This window comes from Dermacentor albipictus, chromosome 6 (genome assembly GCF_038994185.2).
Source record: "Dermacentor albipictus isolate Rhodes 1998 colony chromosome 6, USDA_Dalb.pri_finalv2, whole genome shotgun sequence".
NCBI lineage: Eukaryota > Metazoa > Arthropoda > Arachnida > Ixodida > Ixodidae > Dermacentor > Dermacentor albipictus.
The window spans coordinates 87,769,577-87,793,781 of NC_091826.1; the positions used below are offsets into that span (position 1 = coordinate 87,769,577).

Consider the following 24,205-nt stretch of genomic DNA (forward strand, 5'->3'; position numbering starts at 1 on the left):
AAGAAAGCGGAAGAGACGATTCCTAAGCGCACAGCCACAGGGCTAGACGAGGTTCCCGTTAGGCTGATAAATGAACTGGGACCAAAAAGTAAGGAAGCTCTCGTGAAAGCAGTTGAAAAAACTTTAAAAGATAGACGAATACCAGACAGTTGGCGACAAAGTAGAATGAATTTAATTTATAAAGTTAAGGGGGAGAAAGGCAGAATTCACTCGTATAGACCGTTGACCATTACATCGGTAATATACAGGCTAGCAATGCAGGCAATCAAATTAAAGCTTCAAGCATGGGCAGAAAATAATGGCATTTTGGGAGAGCTTCAGAATGGCTTTAGAATGAGTAGGCGTTTGAATGATAACTTGTTTGTTCTTACTCAGTGTATTGAAATATCAAAAGCAGAAAGCAGACCGTCGTATGTGGCCTTTTTGGACATTACAGGAGCATACGACAACTTAGACCGCAGCATCTTGTGGGATATTGTGGAAGGGGAAGGCTTAGGTAACGATTCTATACAGCTTTTGAGAGAGATTTACCTAGAAAATACTGTTTGCGTTGAATGGGAAGGCATGAGGAGCGCGGAGAAAGTTCATATCAACAAGGGACTGAGGCAGGGGTGCCCTTTATCCCCGCTGCTGTTTATGATGTACATGGTGAGGATGGAGAAGGCGCTAGAAGGAAGTAATATCGGGTTTAATCTCTCATACAAACAGGCAGGTACAGTAATAGAGCAGCAACTCCCAGGTTTATTTTGTGCGGACGACATTTTGTTGCTCGCAAACAGGCAAAGTGATTTGCAACGTCTGGCTAATATCTGTGGAGAGGAAGGCAACAATTTAGGTTTGAAATTTAGTGTTAGAAAATCAGGTGTTATTGTATTCAATGAAAACAGTGAACAGACAGTGGAGATACAGGGCCAAGAAATACCTCGGGTAACAGAATATAAATACCTGGGTATATGGATAAACGAAGGCAACGGATATATGGAAACACAGGAAAAAACCATAACAGTCAAGGGGAAGAGAAATGCAGCCATAATGAAGCACAGAGCGCTATGGGGATACAATAGGTTCGAGGTCCTCCGAGGTATGTGGAAAGGGGTAATGGTTCCAGGACTTACTTTTGGAAATGCGGTTGTTTGCTTTAAATCAGGGGCACAATCAGGACTCGACGGGAACCAAAGGTCAGTGGATCGCCTCGCATTGGGCGCTCACGGGAAGACTACAAATGAAGCTGTGCAAGGGGACATGGGCTGGACTAGTTTTGAAGTGAGGGAAGCTCGCAGTAAAATTGAGTATGAAGAACGGCTGAGGAATATGGAGGAAAGTAAATGGGCTGGGAGAGTGTTCAGGTATCTGTACAGGCAAAACATTGATTCACAGTGGAGGAAAGGAACTAGGAAGCTTACCAGCAAGTATGCGGCCTGTGGGGTGGGCAACACAGCAACAAAGAAGGTCAAGCGGAAAGTCAGAAGCTGAATTAATCTCATGGGTGGCGGCAATGGAAAAGAAGCCCTTGGGTTCAGCGGGAGCAGTGGTAAAGCAAACAGGTCCGCAATAGACATCAGTAAGAGGCGATTGGAGGATTGGTGGAAGAAAAGTAGGGAAACGACAAAGGACGGAGACGTACAAAAGCACAGTTCGCAATAGGGTATCAGAAAATTTGGAGATGGTAGTTCATAGTGTTTTTTTTTCATTGGTTAACCTAGGTAGGATATTAGACAGCATAGCAGCAAGAGCTTGGTGGCGCAAGCCACCGCCCCGTTCCAAAGGGGACGCTCATAACATCCATCCATCCATCCGGTGAAAAGCGCGCAGTCTACAGTCACGGCGTAGCCGGCGTGCCCAGGCGTGCTTGGCGAGCACAACGCCGCCGGCGCGGACATAGAGCGTGTTCTATTTCACGCGGCTGCTGCTAGACCAGAATGCACTGCGCGCTGCAGCGGCAGCGAGCAGAATGCAGAATGGCGGCCTGTGGTGCGCGTACTGACAGTGCGGCTGTGGTTTTTTTCAATATCCGTGTGGGATGACAGCGTGAGTGAGGACGCCTGCTTGAAGCGATTTGCAACCTTCCATGTGTATACGATGTGAAACGCATGGACTACCGCGACACAGAGCGGAAGAACAACGCGTGGGAAGCTATACGAAAGCAGTGTGGTCTCGCCAGAGGTAAGCTGCATTTCGCAGCTCCTGTACTAGCTGGTGGTAGTCGCCGAGTTGAGGGCGCTTGTCGAATAGCTTTCGCATGTACATACACGGTCCGCTTCCTTTTTTGACAGCCGAAGTACCAGAAATATGAGTGCGATGTTCTGGCTGTCAGGCACGGCGGCCGCATTTCGAAGGGGCCGAAATGCGAAAAACACCCGTGTGCTTAGATTTAGGTACACGTTAAAGAACCCCACGTGGTCTAAATCTCCGGCGTCCTCCACTACGGTGTGCCTCATAATCAGAAAGTGGTTTTCGCACTCAAAACCGTTTTTTTTTTTTCTGGCTGTCAGGACAAGTTAACGCCATCCCGCAAAAGTTTTCGTTTTGGACGCACAAACAGCGCGCGGAACGAGAAGCGCGCGCGCTACCCGAACGGCGAGGGTATATGCAAGACGCGCATGCGCCATGTAAACAGCTGTTCGCCGCGGCGGTGAAGTTGCACTCCCGGACGCACAGATGGCGCCAGCCTCGAGCTGCGCGCGCACGCCGAACTCTAGAGGAAGCAAATTTCTTGCACCCCTGGCGTCGATCGCTAGCGCAGCGTACCCGACTTCGCCTGCCGCGGCCTGGAGCGCCGAGAACGCCGGACTATATATTGGCCTTTAATGTAACACAAGCGTGGTGAGATGTTAAACGTTACCTTGCGTGCACCACTGCTTGGTGTCTGCGTAGTACAGAGAACACACAAAGAGATGTGTTTGTACGATGCATATTGTGGTGCCACACTTCACAACTTTAGAAGTTTCAGTATTGACATTGCCTCACAAGCACATCGTATCGTGGCACAAGTAATTAACGCAAATTTGATTAGGTGGCTGCGAGTGCCAAAACCTCCGTCGGATAACGAAGCACTTTGTAGTAGCGTACGCTGTTTGATGTTTGACACCATGATCTTCTAAAACGTGTCCCAAACATAAGTGCACGTGCGTTTTCGATTCCGCCCCATCGAAATGCGGCTGCCGCAGTCGGGATGGATTGGGCGACCTCTAACAAGGCGACAGTCGCCATGCTACCGCAGTGGAATGAGAAACGTTCATTTGGCGGTCCACCGCTTCAGTAGAGTCCCCTGTACTCTGCGGTGTGCTTTAATTATTACAGGGCTGCTTCTGCACGACCTGCGTAATTTGCCATCTTTACATATCTGCCTATTGTTTATTTTTTGTAAATAGCAATACCGTACTGAGCCGTGCCTTGTACCTATGCTTATTCTGTGTCCCCGAAACCGCTGTGGTATATTAGTAAGGTTAGCCTTGCCTTGAAACGTCACCCCCCCTCCTCGCATGTAAAATCCCTCTTCTCCGCCCTCCTCTAGGCAGTTCTATCGAGGTCCCCTCTGGTCTCGCAGCTTAGCGCCAAGGGAAGCGGTGCAGGTTCTGCAATGCTTATATTTGCAGCTGGGGGGTCACGGATAATTACAGCTGTCACAAGGTCAATTTGACGAAGCCAGGGAGCTCCTGAAGATATTGAGCACATTCGATGCGCTGGGTCCAAACGAGTTTCTCGCGTCGCCTTTATTGTATGACAGGCTCTTGTCGTTTTGGCACGCTTTGAACCACCTCCCAATAGGGTGTGCCAGGGAGCAGCAGCCACAGGACTGCGAAGTTTAAAAGAAGAGGAAAGGAAAGCACAGCTTTAAAAACAATTATGTGAAAACCTATCCCACGTACAACGTTGATTACGTTTATGCGATAGGCTTTGCGAAAGTTATGAGAGGGAATTGCAACCGACGAAGCCTTTTACCTAGGAAGGCGTGCATTCAAGGCTTGACTCCAGACCAACTGCGACACGTATTGGCACAGCCGCGAAGTGCAGGCGTAACTACTTTTAAATATCGCAGAGAAATCAATTAACGTCGTTAGCGTTCGACGGTGAGGAGGCATTGTAAAGAATGTGAAGGCACGGTCAATTTTTACCGTCTTCCCTGCAGGGCACACACGTGTTCGTACTTGGGTTTCCATGTAGAGCGTTCGCCATCTCCGCGCAGCAATTATCACCCCCGATTTTAACACTTTTTTACCTGAAAGTACCTCGGTCAGCGCGATGTTTCTCGACAAGTCTTCTGCACGATAGTGGGCATTCACGCCATTGTTAGGCTACTTTCTATAAAATGTTGGCTGCGGCTATGATCTTTTCGACGGCCACGTGTAAATCTGTTGTGTTGCGACTCGAGTCATAATGGAAACGCGGCGCAGAAATCGCACTCACGGCTGAATATTCAAGGCAATCGCCATGACACTATAAAATATGAAAGGCAGGATGCTTCACAACATTTTAACGCCTTTTGATAAAGGATAGTCTTAAAGATAGCAACATAAATGAGAGCGAGATAAGAGGAGCATAGGTTTTTAGCTCTGAACAAGAAAAACGATTTAAGTAATATTTTGTTTAAATTCCGAAGGAACAAAAAAAATGGACGCGAATGAAAGAAAGCCTTACATATTGATCTCCAGAAATTAGATTTCTTTAATATAAAATTTGGTAGAACTTTATAGAGTACGGAATTGGAGTTAGCGTTGCACCGTACAGACGATCCACAGTTGAAGACTTGAGATAGGAGCCGCCACAGGTGGTGGTATACTAAAGCAATGTATTAGCTGCCGGCGAATAAAAGTAATGGGAGCCTATTTGACAAGAAATATGCCGGCTTATTGACATAATCCCTTTGAATATAAATATCTGGCTTTTTTTCCCAAATCAGTGGAATTGCATGTCGCCTTGAAGGTCAGTGACCTGAGCGCGTCGCCTCGGCTGAGGCGAGGCAGAAAGGGGAGTGGAGAGGGAAAGTTTTGAAGTGTAGCCCTCGCCTCTCTCAGATGAGGCAGGCGGTCAGTTGGCTGCTTACGTCGCTACCGATCGGACGCTGCTGAGTACGCTGCCCGCGACCACACCGTCTAGGTACCGCTGTAAGTTGCAGTATGAGTTTCGACAAATGGCTTAACGTCACTGCTCTTCTCTCGCAGGCGACGGAGAAGATCCGGGAAATCGAGAATGGCGAGAAGTCGGTAAACCTGCACCGTCGCGTGTTGCTGGAGCAATTGCTGAACAAATGGGCCTGGCTTGATGACTCTGACAGCAGCAGCTCTAGCGACGACGGAGACAGCGATGATGGCGACGGCGGGCCTCCTGTACCGGTCGTTCCTGGCTCAGGCGTGAAGCGTGGGCGAGATGATTGCGACGGTGAGGACAAAGATTCATCGAAGCAGAACTCTGGGGATCAAGAAGGTGTCTTGGCTAATTTTGATGACGGAGAGCCTGGACCCTGCAAGCGCCGGAGAGTGGACGAGGAAGAGTGTTGGGATTGCCGTCCAGGGCCTAGCGGTGACCAGGAAAATTACACCTCGCCGCAGCTCGAAGACGAGAATGACTCTTACCGGATGAAAGTTGCGCCGTTCCCAGACTGGCTAGACAGTGATGGCGGGGTGTGTGAGGAGCCGGTGCAGGAACCGGATCTGTCATTTCTTGATATTTAGTGTGTTGCTTATGCATTATTCACCCTTGTCATGCTTTTAGTGTATCAATAAACAGCGCTGCGTTACACATTTTACCGTCGCCAGCAGCAAATGTTTCGTGTATGTGTACAATAATGTCAGTGAATTGTCGGTAATATTGTAGGTGTCCTTTTTTGATAGTGAGAGCGCTTTTGGTGTATCTTGTTGTCTGTATAGATTTCTCTTTCTTCGTACAATATGTTGCATGAAAGCATTCACAACTGCCTGCATATAAAAATCGAATCAGACGGATGGCGACACTCCACTAAACAAATCTTAGATTTCAACGCACAACTGCAACAAAAACACGAAATAACATTTAATCGTTAGCAAAAGTGCTAGACAAAGAACTACAAAGAAACTTAAACAAAATATTTTGGCCAAAGTTGAGGGCCTCCGTAGGGTTAATCACCTGACTGAATCGGTTGATCTGACACACAAAAAAGCAAAAAAAAACTGTAGATAGGCTGCCATTAGGTGTATATAATGTTGGTTGGAGCCACAACTACTATCACACATAAAGCGGTCATTGAATACTTCTTAAAATCTGAAGGTGTTGCTTTATATGTCTAAGATTTAGTACAGAAAAAAAAAGATTGGTTCCATATTCTGCAAATTATCACAGGGAAACAAAAAAAAATTTGGAGATCCGCTGCAATTTGAGGATCTATGTTAAGTGGTTTCTGTGCTGGTTCCTTTCCTATGATAGTTATCGGTGGCCACAATTATTACATGACCGGGGTAGTTGGAGAAGTATGGGAAAGCCCTTTGCCCTGCATTGGGCATAACGAGGCTGATGATGATGATCGGTGGTGTTGACACCGAAAGTCTGCTTGCTTCAACGTTTAAAGTAACACAAGCATGGTGAGATGTTAAACGTTACCTTGCGTGCACCACTGCTTAGTGTCTGCGTAATACAGAGAACACACAAGGAGAGGTGTTTGTACGATGCATTTTGTTGCGCCACACGTCACAACTTGAGAAGTTTCAGTATTGCAACAGCTTCACATGGCACCCTTAAAGAAGGGAATTGCGCTAAAAAAGACACGGACGAGTAAGGACATGGACGGGCGCAATTTTTTTTTTTACATGGACGGGCGCAATCTCGCGACTGATTTTATTCATAAGGAACACAAATATATATACCTAGACTCTTATTGCCTAATCATTGCCTAAGCGCACATGTCAAGAACGTTTTTTCTTTCTTATACAAATTTATACTGGAATCGCTTACGCAATCATCACCTGACCTATCAATGTAAAAAGCTTCTGCGAGTTCACGTGCTACCTGGTTACGACTGCGCCTTAAGATTTTGGTTCTAGCCAGCAAAGGCTGGCATGCTTTATCAGGCGTAGCCAGAGGGCATGCTCCGCAATGTAAGGGCAAATTTGACCCTTTTTCGTTAACCATAGAGAGCTTGTGTTCCCTTAGTCGTTCATTTATACAACGGCCCGTCTGGCCAATGTAAACTTTTCCACATGTCAGGGGAATTTCATACACAACCCCGACCGAACACCTGACAAACTGGGTGGCGTGACGTTTGGTGCGGTCTCGCACGCATTCCTCGCCGGAGACAATCCGGGGGCACAAAGAGGCCAACTTGCGCGGGGCAGAAAATACCACCGGCACACGTAGCGATTGGCTACAAAAGACACGGACGAGTAAGGACATGGATTGCGCCCGTCCATGTCCTAACTCGTCCGTGTCTTTTTTAGCGCAATTCCCTTCTTTAAGTATGTACGACCGACTCGCCCAACAACGTGCTCTCCTGGATTCACATGGCACATCGTATCCTGGCAGGAGAATTAAAAGCAAATACGATTAGGTGGCCGTGCGTGCCAAAAAAAAAAAAACCTCCGTCGGATTACGAAGCACGTTGTAGTAGCGTATGCTGTTTCATGTTTGACACCATGATGTTCTTAAACGTGTCCAAAACATAGGTGCACGTGCGTTTTCGATTCTGCCCTGTCGTAATGCGGCTGCCGCGCTCGGGATAAAGTCGGCGACCTCTAACAAGGCGACAGTCACCATGCTACCGCAGTGGGCAGAGAAACGTTCATTTGACGGTCCACCGCTTCAGTAGTGTCCCTGTACTCTGCGGTGTGCTTTAATTATTGCAGGGCTGCTTCTGCACGACCTGCGTAATTTGCCATCTTTACTTATCTGCGTATTGTTTATTTTTTGTAAATAGCAATACCGTATTGAGCCGTGCCTTGTACCTATGCTTATTCTGTGTCCCCGAAAGCGCTGTGGTATATTAGTAAGGTTAGCCTTGCATTCAAACGTCACCGCCCCTCCTCGCATGTAAAGTCCCTCTTCTCCGCCCTCCTCTAGGCAGTTCTATCGACGTCCCCTCTGGTCTCGCAGCTTAGCGCCCAATGAAGCGGTGCAGGTTCTGCAATGCTTATATTTGCAGCTGGGGGGTCACGGATAATTACAGCTGTCACAAGGTCAATTTGACGAGGCCAGGGAGCTCCTGAAGATATTGAGCACCCCGCAGGGGCGTCTGCGTAAGCAGGCGCTTGGTGTGTTGCGACACCACGTACCCGAGCACACGAGGGTTGGACCCTCCCGCGTGTAGCCGTGCGCGGCTTAGCCGTGTCCGGGGAAAAGGGGATCCTGGGGGTTGAGCCAATGCCGGGTGTTTGGACCTTTACGGCCCCTCGGCGGCGGCAACACACCCCCTTGGCCTCGGCTTCACGTAGACGGCACCCCCGGACTGACCCACCCGGGGGAAATCGGCAGTCGCCTTTTCCTGTCCTCCTCTCCAATCTTCGTCTTTCTCTCTCGCCTTTTTCATCTTTCCTGTCTTCTCATCACTTCTCCTCACTTCCTAGTTTCCCGGCGGCAAGGGTTAACCTTGTGTAGCTAGCCAGCCTTGGTTATGCTGTATTTGGTTATAGCAGCGATGTACGGCTGGCGTTGGCAGGGTTTCTCTAGCATGAACTTCTGTCACGTCCCCCTGTTGGGCTCCATGGTGGGTGGTCGGCATCGCGGCCGAAAACCCAACATTACTTATGGAACATGCTTTTCCTAAACTACCTGATCGCCCTCAGAAACGAGGGCGCACCGAAGAAGTTTTTCAGTTTTTCGGACGCCAAGTCCACAATTTTCCCCGTTTTCATGTGATCCACGCAGAAAAACCAGCTAAGCAAGTGCGAACAATCTCCCCGTTCCTTGTATCTAAGTCTCTTACCAAAGTTTTTGGCCCAGGATATAAGGTGTCAAGGATGGCTAGCGGTGACCTCCTCTTGGAGCTCCGCGACCTAAAACAATTTGAGAAACTGCCTAAACTTGTATCATTTGGGGAGACCCAAGTAGTAGTGACCCCGCACCGCACGATGAATACCTCCCGTGGCGTTGTCTCCGATGATGATTTGCTAGAGCTCACTGAGGCTGAACTGTTGGAGGGCTTCAGTGAAGAAAATGTCATAAACGTCAAAAGAATCAAGATGAGGCGAGACGGTAAAGAAATTGCGACCAAACACATAATACTCACCTTCAATTCAAGTGTCCTGCCCGAGTCAGTCGAGGCCGGGTATATCAAGCTTCGTGTAAGACCGTACGTGCCAAATCCCTTGAGATGTTTCAAATGCCAGCGTTTCGGCCACAGCTCGCAGAGCTGCCGAGGCCGCCAGAGATGTGCGAAATGTAGTGCCCTTGAACACGCCACTGAAGCATGTAATAACTCTCTCCACTGTGTGAACTGTGACGGGGATCACGCCGCGTACTCGCGGTCGTGCCCCTTCTGGAAGAAGGAAAAAGAAATAGTAACTATAAAAGTAAAAGAGAATATATCATTCAAGGAGGCACGCAGGCGGGTTGCATACCTGCCAAAGAAAAGCTTTGCCGAAGTGGCGCGTCAGGGGGCAGCGTCACAACGGCCTCCGGCGACTGTCCGACCCACACGCAGTGAGTCGGCAGTTACGCCATCTGCCCCCACGGTGGTTGCAGCTAGCGCTGCTCCACCAACCGAGGAAAAGGGGCCATCGACCCCGAAGGTGGGCGCAGCCGAGGCTGCCTCAACCTCCCAGGTCCCTTCCAGTGCTGGCAATGGCCAGCGCAGCCAAATCCCCCAGGGAACCCCATCGACCTCCGGGCTGGTGGGCGCAGGGGTCTCGCCCTCCAAGGCGGGACCTTCCCTGGTAACTTCTCGCTCGCAAGAGCATGTGTCCGGCGCCTCACAAGAGGCAATGGACACTACAACTATCCTCAAGGCGCCCCAGGCGCCTAAGGAGCGGCGAGGTTCCCTCGAACGCTTCAAAAAGAGCAAAACCCCGGTTACAGGGCCTCGAAAGGGCTCTGTAATCTAAGACATCCCTTCCGTTTCCGTAAACACAGCACCAATTAAATTTAAAATATGGATACACAAATCATTCAATGGAATGTCAGAGGTCTACTTAGGAATCTTGATGATGTTCAAGAACTTATCCATAAACACAATCCAAAAGTGCTGTGTTTACAGGAGACACACTTAAAATCCACACACACAAACTTTCTCCGAAAGCACGTTACGTTTCGCAAAGACCGCGAGGATGCTGTCGCAGCATCTGGCGGTGTAGCTATTATTGCTGACAAAAGTGTAGCGTGTCAGCATCTAAAGCTCCAAACGACCCTTGAGGCCGTGGCCGTTCGAGCCGTACTTTTAAATAAACTCATCACAATCTGTTCTCTGTATATACCACCACATCATCACCTTCACAGACGCCACTTAGAGTCATTAATAGATGAGCTCCCGGACCCCTATTTTATTCTTGGTGATTTTAATGCACACAGTACTTTGTGGGGCGATTCACGCTGTGATGCGCGAGGTCGCGTCATTGAACAGGTGCTTTTTTCCTCCGGAACATGTCTCTTGAACACGAAGGAGCCCACATATTTTAACCTGTCCAACAAGTCATACTCTGCCATAGATCTTAGCATTTTATCGCCGACGCTTTTACCCTATTTTAAATGGAATGTGCTTAACAACCCGTATGGGAGTGACCACTTCCCAATAATCCTAACTACGCCGAAACAAGATCAACTTCCCCCGCTGGTCCCTCGGTGGAAGATTGACTCAGCCGATTGGGAACGGTACCGAACTCTTACTTACATGACGCGGACTGAGTTGTCTGGTATAACCATAAATGATGCTGTTGCATATTTTACAGCTTTTATACTGGATGCCGCCTGTAAATGTATTCCACAAACGAGCGGCATGGGTTCCAAGCGGCGTGTTCCCTGGTGGAACGATGCATGCAGGCAAGCACGGAGGAACCAGAACAAAGCGTGGGCGATATTTCGCGATTCTCCTACAGCTGAAAACCTGGAAAACTTTAAACATGTCAAATCCCAGGCAAGGAGAACGCGCCGGCAAGCAAGACGAGAGAGTTGGGCGAAGTTTATATCAAGCATCAACTCGTACACAGATGAGACAAAGGTATGGAATAGAGTGAAAAAGGTTAATGGACAACAAACGTATTCGCTGCCTTTAGTAAATAGTCACGGAGAAAGCCTGGAAGATCAAGCCAACTTTCTTGGCACACACTTTGAACACATATCCAGCTCCTCACACTACACCGAAACATTCCTAAAGTACAGAACACGAATAGAGAACCAAAAGCTAGAAAGGAAATGTGCAAAAAGTGCGCCGTACAATGAACCATTCTGCATAGCAGAACTGCAGGCAGCACTGAACTGCTGTAATACATCCGCCCCAGGTTCAGACCGCATAATATATGAGATGTTAAAACAACTACCATCCGAAACACAGAAAACCCTCCTTTCCCTTTACAACGTTATATGGTCTTCCGGCGAGATCCCCTCTGCTTGGAAGGAGGCTATTATAATTCCAATACTGAAGCACGGAAAGGATCCTTCCTCTGTATCAAGTTATAGACCTATAGCATTAACAAGTTGCCTCTGCAAAGTATTCGAAAAAATGATTAACTGTCGCCTACTACACTTCCTAGAATCAAACAAATTGCTAGACACATTCCAGTGCGGGTTTCGGGAGGGTCGATCCACCACTGACCATCTCATACGTATCGAGGCACGTATCCGTGAAGCTTTTGTCCATAAGCAGTTTTTCTTAGCAGTATTCTTAGATATGGAGAAAGCCTATGATACAACGTGGCGGTTCGGGATATTGAAAGACCTCTCACAGTTAGGTATACACGGAAATATGTTCAATGTTATAGAAAGTTATCTGTCCAATCGGACATTCCGTGTTCGAGTGGGCAGTGTTCTGTCACAGAAGTTTGTACAGGAAACTGGAGTGCCGCAGGGCGGGGTGCTCAGCTGCACACTCTTTATAGTAAAAATGAATTCTCTTCGTCTACACGTACCACATAACATCTTCTATTCAACGTATGTTGACGACGTGCAGATAGGATTTCAGTCAAGCTCTCTTGCAATCTGTGAGCGACAGGTCCAGCTTGGACTTAACAGGGTCTCCAAATGGGCTGATGAGAACGGGTTCAGATTGAACCCACAAAAAAGTACCTGTGTCAGTTTCTCCAGAAAAAGAGGCCTGCACCCTGATCCTGAAATTGTGTTGCATGGTGAGCGTCTGCCCGTAAACAGGGAACATAAATTCTTAGGCATAATTTTAGACGCGAAGCTAACCTTTGTGCAGCACATAAAATATCTTAAAGACAAGTGCATGAAAACAATGAATATCTTAAAGGTGCTCTCACGCACAACCTGGGGCAGTGATAGAAAATGTCTCATGAACTTGTATAAAAGCCTCATACGCACTCGACTAGACTATGGAGCCATAGTTTACCAGTCGGCTACTCCAACTGCTCTGAAGATGCTAGACCCTGTCCACCACTTAGGCATTCGCTTGTCCACAGGCGCCTTTAGAACAAGCCCAGTGGAAAGCCTTTACGTTGAATCGGATGAGTGGTCACTTAATCTGCAGAGAACATACTCCTCTTTCATGTATTTTCTGAGAGTGAACGCAAACAGTGAGCAGCCCGCGTTCTCCACCATAAACGATTTGTCCAGTTGTCAACTTTATCGCAACCGGCCCACAGTGGCAAAGCCTTTCTCACTGCGTGTCAGAGACATGGCTGAAGAAACAAGGGTTCCACTGCTTGAATACCACCCTATGTCCCCTGCTATACGGCCCCCGCCGTGGCAGTGGCAACCAATAGACTGTGATATATCTTTCGTAACTGTTACAAAGCACGCGCCTGTCGCGCATATACGAACGTATTTCCTCGAATTACAGCACAAATACTCCTCTCCTGAATTCTTTACAGACGCATCGAAGTGTAATTCTGGCGTATCTTACGCAGCGGTCGGTCCATCCTTTTCGGATGCTGGTGTTCTGCACCCTAACACAAGTATTTTCACAGCAGAGGCCTACGCGATATTGGCCGCTGTTAAACACATTAAAGAATTTAATATCCCAAAGGCTGTTATATACACACACTCCTTGAGCGTCGTAAATGCTTTGAAAACTGTAAAGAAATATAAAAACCCTGTAATTATTTCTCTCTACTCAGCATTGCTAAAAATCTATGCGTCTAAGCAGCATATCGTCCTATGCTGGGTGCCGGGGCACCGAGAGATAGAGGGAAACGTGTTAGCGGACCAGCTAGCCACATCCGTGAACGCGAACGCTGCAGACACTTCCACGACTATCCCTGTAATGGACCTCAAGCCCTCAATAAGAAAAAAACTAAAGAGATTTCTGGCAGCGCTTGTGGGATAAAGAAACAGCAAATAAATTACATGTTATCAAGCCATATCTTGGCAACTGGCCACCGGTATCAAAGAACCGTCACACAGAAGTAACACTTTGCAGACTCAGGATAGGACACACATACAGCACACACGCATACCTTTTGTCCAGTGACGATCCACCCACGTGTGATAAATGTGGTGAGCCACTTACCGTGCTTCACATCCTGATACAATGCAGGGAATTAGACACAAATAGGAAAAAGCATTTTCCATTCCCACATCGGCAGCGAATTCCGCTTCATCCTCAAATGTTCATAGGTATAGAACCTCTTTTTAAATATCAGTCGTTGTTCGAATTTTTAAAAGATGTACGTAGTTTTCATGTTATATCACCAGGAAATCCATAGCACAGCCTCTTAACTGAGGTTTCTGCTGCGGTAACTGCATTAATAGAAAGCGCCTGCCTCCCAGCCTTTGGGCTCAAAGGCCTTGCGGAGGCATAGGAGCTATTTCCATGTTCTTGCATTTTAGCGTCATGATCACTTATCAAGCGTACCATACCCATAGACAACTACATTGCTCACTATCATAATTTTATACTATATATCATTTTACGCTTTTATGATACGCATTGATTTTAGGCCACTTTACAGCCATGTTACATCCCACCATCGAAACTCACAAAGCAGCGCTTAGCAACACATAATTAGTCATGGCGCTCTTTGGCCATCCCTGGCCCTTGCGCCACTAAACAATACACATTCATTCAAGATATTGAGCACATTCGATGCGTTGGTTCCAAACGAGTTTCTCGCGTCGCCTTTTTTGTATGACAGGCTCTTGTCATATTGGCACGCTTTGAACCACCTCCCAACACGGTGTGCCAGGGAGCAGCAGCCACAGGAGTGCGAAGTTTAAAAGAAGAGGAAAGGAAAGCACAGCTTTAAAAAACAATTATGTGAAAACCCATCCCACGTAGAACGTTGATTACCTTTATGCGATAGGTGGTAGTGGTGGTGGTGGTGGTGATGATGTTGAAGCAGGTGGGGTTAGCCTGGCATACATAGCCGGCAATTGTTCCGCCTGATCCTCCTTCCAGTTGAGATCAGTGGTGTGTCACCAGGTGTCGATGAGCCCCGTGTCTTGCAGGAAGGCTATCAGCAGTCGTTGCGCTCTCTTCCTGAATGCCGTGGGCCCTCCGGGGAAAACAACGTCTTCAAAGGTCCTGTGCGTGAGACCGCTTTTTTGTAGGCTGTCCACCATTACTTTTCTCTCTGTGTCAAACTGAGGGCATAGCCAAATGAAATGTTCGATGTCGCCAATGTCACCACAGAAAACACAGAGTGGGGAAGCGCGAAGCCCAGTCTTGAATAACCAAGCTGGGATGTACGCGGAGTCGGTCCTGATGCGGTATAAAAGCGTCGCTTGTTCATGTGTAAATCCATGAGTCACACAGGATTCGTGTGGATTCTTGAACATCTCTCTAAAGTGAAGGCGGATTGCACCTTTAGGGTTTCGAAAAGCTTTTGGAGCTTTCACTTTTGGGACACATGTCAGCGCTCGGCGTGCAAGGGCGTCAGCTTCCTCGTTTCCATCAATTCCTACGTGTGATGGAATCCACTGAAACCTTATGTTAAATCCTTTGCTCGTGACGTCGTCGATCATTGCCAGAGACTGCCTTGTAAACTTCTCTAGAGGTAGGCCCCGATGTAATCTCTGTAATGCTGACTTGGAATCCGTCAGCACCACGACATCTCGTGCAGAAAAGGCCCGTAGTTTCCGCAAAGCCTGGTGATTGCGGCGATTTCTACTGTTGTAGAGGAAACTACGCGATCCAGACGGCCAGACCATGACACATCAAGGGATGGTATGCAGAATGCCGCTGCACAGCTATCTGTTTGTGCGCACACCGAACCGTCTGTGTACACTTGTAGATGGCTTTGAAACACAGTGCTTAAGTGGTCCAGCACAATGAACTTGGCTTCGGCAGTTGAAATGGTGCGTTTCGTCGGTAGGTGGCATACATTGAGGCTGCAGGTAACGTCCGGAAAAGACCATGGCAGGTCAAGGCGACTTCGCTTAGGCCATTCCAATCCTAAATATCGGAAGGTGTTCAGCGCCGCATGGAAATGTGAGCGAGTTCTTGCTCTTAGCCGCCGGAGAAGCGCCGTGCCTGCGCGTGACTCGCCCAGCCTTAATAGGTGCGTCAGCAAGGCCTGAGATGCCAAGAGGCGGAGTGGAAGAGACTCTGCCTCATTAGTGACTTTCTTGTTTGAAGCCGCCGTTGGAACTCCCATCGCCAAGTGAACTCCCTTTCTGTGCACTGCCTCCAAGCGCTCGAATTGACTCGATGACGGTGATATCAGAGGGAGCTGATAGAGAATGCGGCTTGTTATCAGTGCAGCGTTCAGTTTAAGCATGGATATAGGATTGTTTCCCCAACGTATGCCTGCCAATCGACGAAGTGCGTTGATTCTTTCCACTGATGCAGCCACAACACTTTCGACTGCACCACGCCATAGCAGCTTGTTGTCGATGGTGACGCCCAGGAATCGAACATGAGTTGCACGAAGAATTGAATGCCCTCTGATATTCAGCGTCAGACGTGTTGATTTGCGTCTCACTCCCGGGAAAAGCATGAAGGCCGATTTTCCTGCTGATAAAGATAGGCCAAGCGTCGCTAAGTGGCGATCGATAGTGGAGATTGCGGCCTGGGCTATTCGGGCCAAACGTTTGTGCTGGTACCCCGAGATCCAAATGCAGATGTCATCTGCGTAGACGGACATTTTAACTGCCGTCCGACCTACTTTCAGGACATCTGGAAGGCTGGCCATGGCAACGTCAAAAAGCAAGGGCGATAGGACACTTCCTTGTGGGACGCCGAGCGAAATACGTCGCTTGTCACTCATTATACTTCCGAGCTTAACTTGGACAAATCGATCACTGAGAAATTCATGGACGAATCGAAGAGCATTTCCCGAGACGCCCATGGCTCGGAGTCCGTTGATGATGCCTGTATGAAGCACACAGTCGTATGCCTTGGCAACGTCCATAAAGATGGCGAGTGTGGAAAGGCCGTCTGCGCAATGGTGCTCGATATGGCTTAGTAGATCCAAGACACTGTCCTGGGCACTCAACCGTGGACGAAATCCGGTCATACACGATGGCAGTCTATTTTCTTGCTCGAGATACCATGTTAACCTCGTACATATTAGTCTTTCCATCAACTTTGATGCGCATGATGTTAGCGATACTGGCCGGTATGGGGTGAGGTTTGCAGGATCCTTTCCCGACTTGAGCACTGGCACCACCCATGCTGTCTTCCACGCTTCTGGGATCTCTCCTGTGCTCCAGACGTGATTAAATATGTCCAGAAGTGCTCGTTTTCGGTCATATGTCAGATTTGTCAGCATCTGATTGCTGATCGAATCGGGACCCACAGCACAGCGTCTTCTTAATTTGCTAAGCGCCAAATCCAACTCACGAAAGGTGAACGGCGTATCCATGGTATGTGATGCTTCAGACAACAGAGGGTTCGATACTCCTGCTGATCTGACAGATCTGTATACATCTGCAAAATCTTCTGCAAGGGTTTGCAAATCTTTTCCTTGCTTTAAAGCAAGTGCTTCGAATGGCCTGTGCAGGCGAATCTTTCCGGATAGGCTCTTCATTACTCCCCATATCCTTGTCATGGGAGTAAACGCCGATAAACTTTCACAGAAAGCAGCCCATTGAACTCGTCTTAACCTTTTTGTGTGACGACGGATGACAGCGTTTATCCTGTTATATTCAGTTTTCGCAGATGGATTGCCCGTTTTTCTCATTAATTTTCGCTCCGCTCTCCTACGCGCTGCCCAGAGGTTCTTTAATTTCAAATCAGGAGTAGGGAAATGATCTGGCAGCTTCAACATTGAGGTAGCCACTCTTTTGCTCCGCAGCATATCTGCGAACAGCTCACCAGGGGATTCGTCCAACGCTTCTCTGTATGTGTCCCAGCGGGTCACAGCACAGAATTGTCGCCCAGCAGTGTGAAATCCGGTGATGTTCGTGAAGATCGGAAAGTGGTCACTGCCCATCCTGTCTGGGGCCGTTGTTGACGATACGACAAGGTCTGTAGAATGGATCACGATGTCTATGGCACTCCATGAATCTGGTGGTCTGAAGAAAGTCGGTTTGCCATCGTTCGCGATACATAAGTCAGCAGCATCCGCGGCTGTGACAAGTTCCTTGCCTCGGGAATCTGCAGTCTTATCTCCCCAAAGCGAATGATGTGCGTTAAAGTCGCCACAGATTATTATAGGAGAGGGGCAACGAATGCAAAGGTCTTTTATGAACGCCTCCATGGAGACCTTCCTGCGCGGACTTATATACACCGACATCACACTGAGTTTTCGTTTTCCTAGGCACACTTGCACAGCGGCGACTTCCAAGAAGGTAGAACAAAGGTCTTGCACTAGTAAGGTGACGTGAGGTATTTCTCGCCGGATGTATATCATCGCACTTCCATTTGCAAATGATGGTATACTCGGATTTCCATGTCTGATGTACCCTAGGATCGTCCTTCCATTTGGGAGACCGGCCTCCGAGAGGGCTAGAATTGGTATAGGTATGTCTCGAAGGAAAAGGCTGAGTTCCGAAAGACGCTGTAGAATACCGGCGCAGTTCCATTGCATTATTAAGGGCACTTTTGGACGACGGAATGGACCAAGTGGGCGAGACATTGCCATTATGCTACTGAGTGTATGTGGAAGTAGAGCAGAGTATTACTGACTCAAGAGCCAGCACTGCTTCCAGCATATCCTTCGTCGAACTAGCAGGCATCTTCGCGACGTGGGAACGTAGTGCCGTGAACAAAGCGCGTATCACATGCTGGCAGTTTTCCTGCTGACTGTTGCCAAAGGGTACTTGAGGTCGGTTTACTGCGGCCGCATAGGTGCGTTTTTCGGGCTCTTTTCGAACAGGTTTCTCAGCCGCTGAGACCGTTTGCGTTGGCTCAGTAACTTCATTTATCGGTGTGAGACGCGGGAAGTGGGATGCGTATTCTGTTTCCAAACCAGTTAGTTGTGGCGCTCTGGATGTCTTCTTCGTGTTCGATGGTGCGCTTGCACTCTTTGGACCCAGAACAAACAACTTATTTCTTCGCTGAGCAGCTGTCCGCGCAGGGCATCGACCGTAGCTAGCAGGATGGTCACCGCCGCAATTTGCACACACAAAGTTGTCTTTACTTGCACACGTCTTAAAGTCATGAGGTCCCCCACAGCGCTTGCACCTCTGTTCCCCACGACAGTACTTAGCGATATGTCCGAAGCGCTGACACTTAAAACAGCGTGGTGGTGTCTCCACGTAGTCGACAAGCTCGTGTCTGGTGAAACCAAGGTTGATCTTCTCCAGGCGTTCAGAATTTGGAGCAAAAGTGAGAACCACCGTGTTAGTGCGCCTTGACTCCCACTCAGATGACGAGGTTTGGACCCGACGGATGATTCTTCTTGCATGGAACACTCCCTGAGGTCTCAGGTAGGTGAGTAGCTCTTCATCCGAGTACCATTTAGGGACTCCTCTAACAATGCACGTATTTTTCATATAACTGTGTGGGACACGGGCAGATATGACTATGCCGCCGATATTCTTGGTCTCTAGAAGGACGTTGGCTTGTCCTTCTGTCTCTACATCTAAGAGCAATGCTCCCTGTGCTGTGAAGTGGCTCTTCACTGGTGCTCCACCGAGAATCCTTTCAAGCTCAGAATGCAGGACAATAGGGTTTACTTGCCTTAAATCATCTCTTTCGAATGCTGCAGTGATTAACACTGGAATGCCCTCCGCCCTGTCTTTACGATGGCGCACAATTCGGAAACCACCCTCGTCCATTTCCAGGTCTGAAGGGTTTGCCACGTTGTCGTCGTCGATGACAGTTGACTCGTCTTCAGATTCACCAGTGTCTTGTCGCTTGCAGTCAGGCTGGCTTGTACAAACCAGCTGGCGTTTCTGACCCGGTGTCAGCCCTTGGGAGGTCATGGCGGGGTGCTCGTCGGTGCCAGCTTGGTTCCTTCTAGCACCTTGTGAGGCGGCGGGTGGGGCAGCACCCGTCGGTCTCCGATACGGAAGGTACCTTTTCGAGTAGACAGACGTCTTGAACCGTTCTGACGAGTAATATTCCCAGAAAATAACGAAAATAACGATAAATGTAGGCAGAGCTACTCAGACAAGCTAGCAGCAGGTTCGTCGTCTTCTTCTTCTCGATATGCGATAGGCTTTGCGAAAGTTGTGAGAGGGAATTGCAACCGACGAAGCCTTTTACTTAGGAAGGCGTGCATTCAAGGCTTGACTCCAGACCAACTGCGACACGTATTGGCACAGCCGCGAAGTTCAGGCCTGAATACTTTAAAATATCGCAGAGAAATCAATTACCGTCGTTAGCGTTCGACGGTGAGGCTGCATTGTAAAGAATGTGAAGGCACGGTCAATTTTTAACGTCTTCCCTGCAGGGCACACACGTGTTCGTACTTGGGTTTCCATGTAGAGCGTTCGCCATCTCCGCGCAGCAATTATCGCCCCCGATTTTACCACTTTTTACCTGAAAGTACCTCGTTCAGCGCGATGTTTCTCGACAAGTCTTCTGCACGATAGTGGGAATTCACGCCATTGTTAGGCTGCTTTCTATAAAATGTTGGCTGCGGCTATAATCTTTTCGACGGCCACGTGCAAATCTGTTGCGTTGCGACTCGAGTCATAATGGAAACGCGGCGCAGAAATCGCACTCACGGCTGAATATTCAAGGCAATCGCCATGACACTACAAAATATGAAAGGCAGGATGGCTTCACAACATTTTAACGCCTTTTGATAAAGGATAGTCTTAAAGATAGCAACATAAATGAGAGCGAGATAAGAGGAGCATAGGTTTTTAGCTCTGAAAAAGGAAAAACGATTAAGGTATTATTTTGTTTAAATTCCGAAGGACCAAGAAAATTGGACGCGAATGAAAGAAAGCCTTATATATTGCTCTCCAGAAATTAGTTTTCTTGAATATAAAATTTGGAAGAACTTTATAGAGTACGGAATTGGAGTTAGGGTTGCACCGTACAGACGATCCACAGTTGAAGACTTGAGATAGGAGCCGCCGCAAATGGTGGTATACTAAAGCAATGTATTAGCTGCCGTCGAATAAAAGTAATGGGAGCGTATTTGACAAGAAATATGCCGGCTTATTGACATAATCCCTTTGAATATAAATATCTGGCTTTTTTTCCCAAATCAATGGAATTGCATGTGGCTTCAAGGTCAGTGACCTGAGCGCGTCGCCTTAGCCTCGACGGAGGCGAGGCAGAAAGGGGAGTGGAGAGGGAAAGCTTTGAAGTGTAGCCCTCGCCTCTCTCAGATGAGGCAGGCGGTCAGTTGGCTGCTGACGTCGCTACCGATCGGACGCTGCCGAGCACGCTGCCCGAGACCACACCGTCTAGGTACCGCTGTAAGTTGCAGTATGACTTTTGACAAATGCCTTAACGTCACTGCTCTTCTCTCGCAGGCGACGGAGAAGATCCGGGAAATCGAGAATGGCGAGAAGTCGGTAAGCCTGCACCGTCGCGTGTTGCTGGAGCAATTGTTGAACAAATGGGCCTGGCTTGATGACTCTGACAGCAGCAGCTCTAGCGACGACGAAGACAGCGATGATGGCGACGGCGGGCCTCCTGTGCCGGTCGTTCCTGGCTCAGGCGTGAAGCGTGGGCGAGATGATTGCGACGGTGAGGACAAAGATTCATCGAAGCAGAACTCTGGGTATCAAGAAGGTGTCTTGGCTAATTTTGATGACGGAGAACCTGGACCCTCCAAGCGCCGGAGAGTGGACGAGGAAGAGTGTTGGGATTGCCGTCCAGGGCCTAGCGGTTACCAGGAAAATTACACCTCGCCGCAGCTCGAAGACGAGAATGACTCTTACCGGATGAAAGTTGCCCCGTTCCCAGACTGGCTGGACAGTGAAGGCGGGGTGTGTGAGGAGCCGGTGCAGGAACCGGATCTGTCATTTCTTGATATTTAGTGTGTTGCTTATGCATTATTCACCCTTGTCATGCTTTTAGTGTATCAATAAACAGCGCTGCGTTACACATTTTACCGTCGCCAGCAGCAAATGTTTCGTGTATGTGTACAATAATGTCAGTGAATTGTCGGTAATATCGTAGGTGTCCTTTTTTGATAGTGAGAGCGCTTTTGGTGTATCTTGTTGTCTGTATAGATTTCTCTTTCTTCGTACAATATGTTGCATGAAAGCATTCACAACTGCCTGCATATAAAAATCGAATCAGACGGATGGCGACACTCCACTAAACAAATCTTAGATTTCAACGCACAACTGCAACAAAAACACGAAATAACATTTAATCGTTAGCAAAAGTGCTAGACAAAGAACTACAAAGAAACTTAAACAAAATATGTTGTCCAAAGTTGAGGGCCTCCGTAGGGTTAATCACCTGACTTAATCGGTTGATCTGACACACATACACACAAAAAAGCAAAAAAAAAACGATAGATAGGCTGCCATTAGGTGTATATAATGTTTGTCGGAGCCACAACTACTATCACACATAAAGCGGTCATTGAATACTTCTTAAAATCTGAAGGTGTTGCTTTATATGTCGAAGATTTAGTAAAGAAAAAAAAAGATTGGTTCCATAATCTGCAAATTATCACAGGGAAACAAAAAAAAATGGCTGTGGCTTAGGAAAGGTTAAGCCCAGGATGCGAAGCATACTAGCCTTTATTTTAATTGTTGAACCACTGTTTAGCTTGGTGAACTGCTGTTGCTTGGCTATATTTGGTTCGGCTAGACGAAGAAACAACTCATGCGTTACTCTGCTTCGCCTTGGACGCCCCGCATTGGACGCGGTGAGCGTCGAGCAACGCAGCGTTCTGCGCGGTAACGAAATATGCGCCTGAGCAAGCGACGCACCCCTGAGCCTTAGAAACAGCTCGTTTCTAAGGCAACACCACATTCACTAGAGGCGTTTTTGTACCGCTTCGAAGCATCGTACTCGTGGCTCTGTGGTAGCGTCTCCGTTTCACACTCCGGAGACCCTGGTTCGATTCCCACCCAGCCCATCTTGCGAGAGTTGAGCCAAAGCCACTCCTCCTCTGTCGTGACGTCACGGTGTCACGTGGTATTTAAGGTGACACCGCCGCGCCTGAGGAGCTGGGTTGAGCCCTTGTAATATGCTTCGCATAAAAAATTTGGAGATCCGCTGCAATTTGAGGATCTATGTTAAGTGGTTTCTGTGCTGGTTCCTTTCCTATGATAGTTATCGGTGGCCACAATTATTACATGACCGGGGTATTTGGAGATGTATGGGAAAGGCCTTTGCCCTGCATTGGGCGTAACGAGGCTGATGATCGGTGGTGTTGACACCGAAAGTCTGCTTGCTTCAACGTTTAATGTAACACAAGCGTGGTGAGATGTTAAACGTTACCTTGCGTGCACCACTGCTTAGTGCCTGCGTAATACAGAGAACGCACAAGGAGAGGTGTTTGGACGATGCATTTTGTTGCGCTACACTTCACAACTTGAGAAGTTTCAGTAATGCAACAGCTTCACATGGCATATCGTATCGTGGCAGGAGTATTAAAAGCAAATACGATTAGGTGGCCGTGCGTGCCAAAAAAAAACCTCCGTCGGATTTCGAAGCACGTTGTAGTAGCGTATGCTGTTTCATGTTTGACACCATGATGTTCTAAAACGTGTCCCAAAACATAAGTGCACGTGCGTTTTCGATTCCGCCCAGTCGTAATGTGGCTGCCGCGCTCGGGATGAAGTCGGCGACCTCTAACAAGGCGACAGTCACCATGCTACCGCAGTGGGCAGAGAAACGTTCATTTGGCGGTCCACCGCTTCAGTAGTGTCCCCTGTACTCAGCGGTGCGCTTTAATTATTGCAGGGCTGTTCTGCACGACCTGCGTAATTTGCCATCTTTACATATCTGCGTATTGTTTATTTTTTGTAAATAGCAATACCGTATTGAGCCGTGCCTTGTATCTATGCTTATTCTGTGTCCCCGAAACCGCTGTGGTATATTAGTAAGGTTAGCCTTGCCTTCAAACGTCACCGCCCCTCCTTGCATGTAAAGTACCTCTTCTCCGCCCTCCTGTAGGCAGTTCTATCGACGTCCCCTCTGGTCTCGCAGCTTAGCGCCAAATGAAGCGGTGCAGGTTCTGCAATGCTTATATTTGCAGCTGGGGGGTCACGGATAATTACAGCTGTCACAAGGTCAATTTGACGCGGCCAGGGAGCTCCTGAAGATATTGAGCACATTCGATGCGTTGGGTCCAAACGAGTTTCTCGCGTCGCCTTTATTGTATGGCAGGCTCTTGTCATATTGGCACGCTTTGAACCACCTCCCAATAGGGTGTGCCAGGGAGCAGCAGCCACAGGACTGCGAAGTTTAAAAGAAGAGGAAAGGAAAGCACAGCTTTAAAAAACAATTAGGTGAAAACCTATCGCGCGTAGAACGTTGATTACGTTTATGCGATAGGCTTTGCGAAAGTTGTGAGAGGCAATTGCAACCGACGAAGCCTTTTACTTAGGAAGGCGTGCATTCAAGGCTTGACTCCAGACCAACGGCGACACGTATTGGCACAGCCGCGAAGTGCAGGCGTGAACACTTTAAAATATCGCAGAGAAATCAATTAACGTCGTTAGCGTTCGACGGTGAGGCTGCATTGTAAAGAATGTGAAGTCACGGTCAATTTTTACCGTCTTCCCTGCAGGGAACACACGTGTTCGTACTTGGCTTTCCATGTAGAGCGTTCGCCATCTCCGCGCAGCAATTATCGCCCCCGATTTTAACACTTTTTAC

General features: G+C 48.2%; 1 protein-coding gene across 1 annotated transcript in view; it reads left to right on the forward strand.

The window, feature by feature from the left end:
* The window catches only part of LOC139047059 (dentin sialophosphoprotein-like), a 51,885-nt gene that overhangs the window by 26,242 nt on the left and 1,438 nt on the right, over positions 1 to 24,205 (forward strand). The window contains exons 4-5 of the mRNA XM_070521010.1: positions 5,163 to 5,621; positions 20,890 to 21,348. Of these exons, the coding sequence (XP_070377111.1) occupies positions 5,163 to 5,621; positions 20,890 to 21,348 (918 nt within the window). The remainder of the gene's footprint in view (positions 1 to 5,162; positions 5,622 to 20,889; positions 21,349 to 24,205) is intronic.